General features: G+C 41.3%; 3 protein-coding genes across 3 annotated transcripts; 2 read left to right on the forward strand and 1 right to left on the reverse strand.

Moving 5' to 3' along the window:
• Positions 1 to 356: 356 nt before the first annotated feature.
• Positions 357 to 1,205, forward strand: MELLADRAFT_114721 (uncharacterized protein; the record flags this gene model as incomplete). Its single annotated transcript, XM_007419728.1, has 2 exons — positions 357 to 889; positions 960 to 1,205. Coding segments are annotated over 2 exons (779 nt in total), but the record flags the coding sequence as incomplete, so codon positions are not given.
• A 45-nt stretch (positions 1,206 to 1,250) lies between these two features.
• Positions 1,251 to 1,992, forward strand: MELLADRAFT_91486 (uncharacterized protein; the record flags this gene model as incomplete). Its single annotated transcript, XM_007419729.1, has 4 exons — positions 1,251 to 1,628; positions 1,727 to 1,789; positions 1,868 to 1,930; positions 1,972 to 1,992. The coding sequence occupies 4 exons, from the start codon at positions 1,251 to 1,253 to the stop codon at positions 1,990 to 1,992; spliced, it is 525 nt and encodes a 174-aa protein (XP_007419791.1).
• A 2,110-nt stretch (positions 1,993 to 4,102) lies between these two features.
• Positions 4,103 to 5,229, reverse strand: MELLADRAFT_114723 (uncharacterized protein; the record flags this gene model as incomplete). The annotated part of the gene is made up of 3 exons (XM_007419730.1): positions 4,103 to 4,416; positions 4,920 to 5,112; positions 5,167 to 5,229. 3 exons carry the CDS (start codon positions 5,227 to 5,229, stop codon positions 4,103 to 4,105), a joined length of 570 nt encoding a protein of 189 aa, XP_007419792.1.
• Positions 5,230 to 6,239: the final 1,010 nt, after the last annotated feature.

A 6,239-nucleotide genomic window follows, 5' to 3' on the forward strand; every position in this document is an offset into this window, starting at 1 on the left:
CACAAATCACAAATCACAAATCACAAATCACATATACTACTAGTAATACATATAAACTCACATATCACAGTTCGGTCACAACTCACAACTCACTCCAGAGAAGTCACTCACAACTCACAACTCACAATTCACAAGCTCAACTCATCAACAAACGACCACAAAACCCTTACTTCCCAAAATCACTAACATCATTCATTCAACTAGCATGGCTTTTGCACTGCCTGCCCCTCCTCCTGGAGTATTTCAAGATTTCAAGGCACTCGAATTACACCTTGAATCACATTCGCTTCGTCATGGCTACAAGATATCTATCCTCGATTCCCGCCATACATTCATCCATTTCAAATGTCACAAAGGACCAACTCGATACGCAAATACACGTGGAACTTGCCCCTTTTTCGCTGAAGCCACCCGAGACTCCCAAGCTGAGCCATGGAACTTTACAATTCGTGAACCTGCACATGACCATCCTGCTAGCAAGAACTCACTAACTAAGCAAGGAAGGAGCTTTAAATCTAAAACGCCAACTCAACGTCGTCCAAGGTCAACCAATACCAAATCGAATCCAAGTCCTATTCAATCAACATCCAATTCGGTCAACCCACTACCCATCACTTCACCCGCCATCCAATATTCGAATCTATTTCAAAAGTTCGAAACCTTTATGCGTAGAATGAATAACCTAGACCACTCAACACAGTCCGTCCTCCTGGATGCCTTTCAACGACAGATCGCCTTTGTCGAATCCAACAAAGATAATCAAACGCAAATCTTGGAAGAATATTTCAACCTTTCAATCACTCCAAGCAACGAAACGCAGCTGTTTCATACAAAAGCATCAGGCTCACCAACACCTGAAATATCTGGCGAACCTCTAATCTCTCCAAAGGTAACATCGATTGTCCTTCATGTTTAGAAAGTGATACTTACTGACCAATTCTCTTTCGATTCAAAACAAGGCGTCTACATCCAATCCAAACCCAACCGAGACTAAGACTAGTCAATCAGCTCCCTTTCAACTTAATCAGGTGCCTTCCCAACCATCATGTCAGACATCTTCTATAGCTCCCGATGCCTCCTCCCTCGAACGAACCAATCACCCAACCAATCAACAGGCAAAAGAGCCAGCCAACATGTCTACACCACCCGATTTCGATATGGAACTCAACAAAACGGCTGATCAAGCTGATGATGAAGAAGAATGATTTCCATGCATTCCACCTGAGGACAACAAAGAACGATTTCCAGGCATGATCATTGATAATGATGAAGATGAACCTCAAGTGTCAGCAATTGAAGCTATCAACCCGGCTCCAGGCTCTGCCACCATGCCTGCCGCGGCAAAGATCTCAGTACCTCATAACCCTAAGGAGAAAGGTAAAGGTCGTAAGGCCTTAGTAAAGGCTCCTGCTCGGGCATCAACTCGCATCAAAGGTTTGAAGGAGACAATTCCACCCATCAAAGAACCAGCAAAGCCTTCCCTTAACATTAAGAGCAAAGCAACGGTACCGGCTCCGGTCATCCCCAGCCTTCCTCCAAAACCCAACTTGAACAATGAGCCTAGACGACTATTGCGCTCCCATTCCCATCGGTCACAAGCTACCTCCGACAAACCGTCATCCACCAGTGTAAGTCATTTTACCATTTCCCAAAGTTTTCTTTATCTATCAAACCGGTTTCCCATTTTGATTGAATAATTCAGTCTAACCTGGCATTTCCTTATCAGCTTTTCACCGAGGTGGGCCCAGAAGCACATGAATCCCCCAAACAAGATGGATTGGCATCAAAGGTGAGTACTTCGATCATATACCAACAAGGAAAACAATGGGATGCTGACATTCAATCTGTTCTGTCATATCTTTTCTAGGCTCCAGTCGATGAGGTTGAAGAAAAATCTGAACTGCTCAAAGAAGAAAGATCGTCCTTGAAGGTAAGTCATCATATCATGTACCAATCGAGAGAAACCATCAGATACTGACATATTCCATCTAGCCCTTCAAGTACATGGACGATATACCGTCATACCTTCATCCCTTTATCATCGAGGCCAAGAACGTACCTGGAGATGGGCTTTGTTCATTTGCATCTATTGCAGTCTCTCTGGGACGTTCACCAGACGAGGCCATGTCGATCCGAAATGAAATGAGAGCGGAGGTCATGTCAAGGTATGATTGGTATGAAAAAAACCTTCCCGATCTATGTATTGATTACGACATCACCAAAATCCTCGAAATCCTTGAAAACCCAAACGATTGGGCACCTCCAACACTATATTTCCCAATGCCTGGAGGCCTATCAATCATCGCCAATACATTCAATCAACCAGTCATGTTTTACACCAAAATCGAATATGCCACTATGTACACCTTCCCCTTTTTCACACCTCCCCCCACCAACTGCCAACCAATCGTAATGGTTCATGTCAATGGAAATCATTTCATATCGATCAAACTACACATCACTCCAGACCTCCCTATACCTAATTTGAATCCGGAATGGACACACCTACACAGTCCATCTGCAGAAGGATGGAAAGGTTTGTATGATGTCAACTCGGCAATCTTCACAACATTAGCAAAATCCCTCAAAATGGCCAGGTATGCAGAGTGGGATCATCTTTGGGGTGATACTCCACCCCAGGTTGTGGTGGTGGAAGATCAAAGTGATGAAGAGTCGGAAGGGAATGGTCATGGTGAAGTTGATGCGAAACAAATAGATACTTGAAATGATATACTTTATACTTTATTTGTCGGTGCCAATGCTAAAAATCATTTGAACAAGTTACTTAGGTGATATCCTTCATAAATCATCCAGATCCATGTTACCCTCTATAAACACTTGCTGTAATATAGTCTTAGATTAAGCTCAGAATCGGTTTGATTGAACTTGATGATATATGTATATCAATCTTGAAAGTGAAAAGCTGATTCTCAAATGTTCAAGATGCGAGATTGAAGCCTTCAAACTAATTACAAGGAACATTCAAACCCCTTGAGGTGTGAGTTTGTGAAAATGAGCTCCGAATTGTATTTGTGACTTGAGACTTTTTCAAGTGAAGGTGTTATTCGGTGAAGTCTGTCTGCACTGGATCTTCACAAGCATTGATTTTGATTGACCTTTCACCTGGCATTTAGAAGTTCAAATACTATACATCATTTTTGAAAAAGAAGAACGTAGCATTCGATTATGAAGAAACATCTCAATAATCGAGGATATCAGATTAGAGATATTCTTCGATGAATTTGTGCTCGATACCCCAGAACTTAGCAAATATAGCCAAGTTCTTTCAACATGCCCAAATGTAAAACATACCAAGTACAAATTATTCACTAACTTGGATTGATCGGTTTTGACGAGCAGTGAGAGTAACTTGAATAGAGTCAGAGCAAGTTCAAAACCGCTCAAATTGCATGGACACAAACATAAAAATTCTATTCATTTCTTTGGACTACTTCGATGGTGCAAGAGAAACAGAACCTCAACAAAGTAATCGGTCACAACAACTCAGATGAATAGATCAATAGGAAGAAAGGTGAAAAATTCGATTTTCTGAAATTTTGAAGAGCAAGAACAAGAAGCTTCAGATGATTATTGAATAGACAGTCAAAAATTCAATAATAAAACTAGATTTGATATCTAACTAAGAATCTTGATCAATTGCTTATAGATAAATAAACGATCAAAAAAATTAACAACTTATATGGATATCTAATTTGAAATATAGATGGAAAGATATATGTTCTAGATAGAATAACCAAGGTCTACAACGACAACCTTCAGAACACATCAATCTGTATGAGATTGGCATCCAAAATCAAGAATTAATCACTTGCCAGTTGATCGATCGTTTCATTTGATGATGAAATGTGATTGCAACGAACCAGACCAATACCAACAACAATTCAACCGTCTGAACATAGATCAAAACGGAAACAAGATGAAAACGAGTATAGGAAACTAATGAAAAAAATGATGAAATTAGTGTGAAACTAGTTCATGGATCAATCCATCGATTGTTCAACATTTATAATTTGTAATTTTGAAAACTATTGATGTTAGTGTGAAAGTATATCATCATAGTCAAGCTGGTTGTAAGAAAATGCTAAAAGTCCTCTTGCCAAATCCCATACTTGATTGCAAGTGCCTTCATCTTTTGGTGAGCTTGTTCTTTATAACCGGTCAAGACAGATGCTTGATAACTGATCCATTCGGATTCGGACATCATGGATTGCAGAGATTGGACTGTATTAAGTCGATTAACTAAGGCCTGCGAAATTTGACATGAACATGCGAATCGAGTAATTTCGGCAGATCCAGCTGGAATCCTTTCGTTTTGGGCGTTGAAAGTCTTGGAGGCGGTAGTTTGATGATGGATTTGAGAATTCCAAAGCATTTGGATAACTCCATCGGTCGCATCTAGATTAACATCGATGTTGTAGTCATTGAGAACAAAACGAGCTCCAAGAGTATTACCTCTTGGGGAATCTACTCCGCGATGATAAAGGTGACCATTGGCTCGATCGACTAAGGTGAATAAACCAAATGCATACTTGGATGCATCTCTATCTTTGTGCCTTTTGTTTACAAACTCATCGCAGGTTACCACAATGTTAGAACCGAAGACTTTAGAGTTGGGAGTGACATAAAAGGACTCATTGGCCCAGGATGGCGCATTCGTTTCTGCGGCCAGGGTGGCATTGGAATCGAATGCAAACAAGGAGAGTGAGCTGAAACGCTCGGCAAAGAACGATTCGATTCCGGGAAGATTCCCTTGTCTTTTCAAGTCGGCTTCCATTTTGTAAAGATCATTTGCGATTTCTTCATTCCAAGTATAATGTCCTATAATGCGATTTTAATCTCATCGTAAGTGAGTCTGGAACATATGGACATGGAATTGTTGTACTTGAAACATGACTAACCACATTTGACAATACGATCATACCCAGGACGGAATCCTGCAGCATACATTCGCCCGAACTTGTGGCCTTGTCTCCTTCCTCGATAAGTAGCACCATTACCTAATACTTCATTCCTGGCTTTAGCGTGCTGATAGATGGTACTGATGGCCTGATCATAAGTTTTGAACAAGTCCTCGTTCATGCCTTCCTGAGGCTCTACAAATCAAACAACGAGTAATAGTTCGGAGGTATCCGCATCGAGACAAACCACAGTCCCATGAGTTAGACTCAGACGAGGACGACCATATTTACGACCTTTCTTCAAGAACATGAATTTTGAGTTTTCCGGTAGTGTAACGGGGTTTGTCAATAACCCACGTAAAGAAATTAACCTTAGTAATTAAGGTTAGGAAAAGATTCGAAACAGAGAAAAGATCCGAAGGTCGTCGAGTTTCAAAGGGAAAGGATGGCGTCGAGGCTTTAATTGATCTGGAAGTATCGGGTAAAGGGGAGACGGGCTTTGATGCTTTGAAAGTGATCTCTGGCGAGGTTTGGGATCAAGAAATGGTAAAAAAGGTTCTTTTATAAAAGGGTTTTATTGCGATAGTGATAATAGCGATAAAAGGTTTTTATAAGAGTGAAAGTGACAAAAATGTAAAGATAAAATTGATAAGGTCTGGGGTTTCTTTATCCACGAAGAAACCCCTACAATTTATACGAAAGAGTAAAAGATAGTGACATCGCCATTATAATGGCTAGGCAGGTTTACAATGATCTCATAACATGGCGGGCCGTGATAATGGCTGTTATACAGATGGCACGGGTTAGTCTAGTTACATACATGTAGTTGAGTTTCAAATACTGTATTGGCCTGGGCTAATCCCTTTTCGTATCTTTCATTAGTCGTAGCAGTAGCCCTGCTACATCATCCCCCTCTCTACAACACAGCAATCCTTATGCTGTAGCGAACTTCCCGACAATTTTGATGCGGGGCGCAGTCTTGGTCTGTGTCTTAGAAAGTTTCTTGGCAGAGGAAAGGATGGACCGAGAAATTTTTGCATCCTCGCGATTGATGTCTTGAATGAGACGAGGAGGGAGGGCCCAAGAATCTCCCAACGTACGGTCGCGGATGTGGACAGGTTTGAGCCGATTCCCGCTGATCGGATGAGGGAACAAGTTGGTCTTGTGATCCAATAGAAAATAAACGTTATTCCCGAGATTGTCGAATATCTCGAAGGGGCCATACCATGCCGGTTCTCCCTTGGTCCTCGTTTCGTTGCAAAGCTTGACCATATCGTGGATGGCATAGCTGACAAGAGTGGATTGTGCACGTCCAGACGC

This window comes from Melampsora larici-populina, assembly GCF_000204055.1.
Source record: "Melampsora larici-populina 98AG31 unplaced genomic scaffold MELLAscaffold_431, whole genome shotgun sequence".
In the NCBI taxonomy this organism is placed as follows: domain Eukaryota; kingdom Fungi; phylum Basidiomycota; class Pucciniomycetes; order Pucciniales; family Melampsoraceae; genus Melampsora; species Melampsora laricis-populina.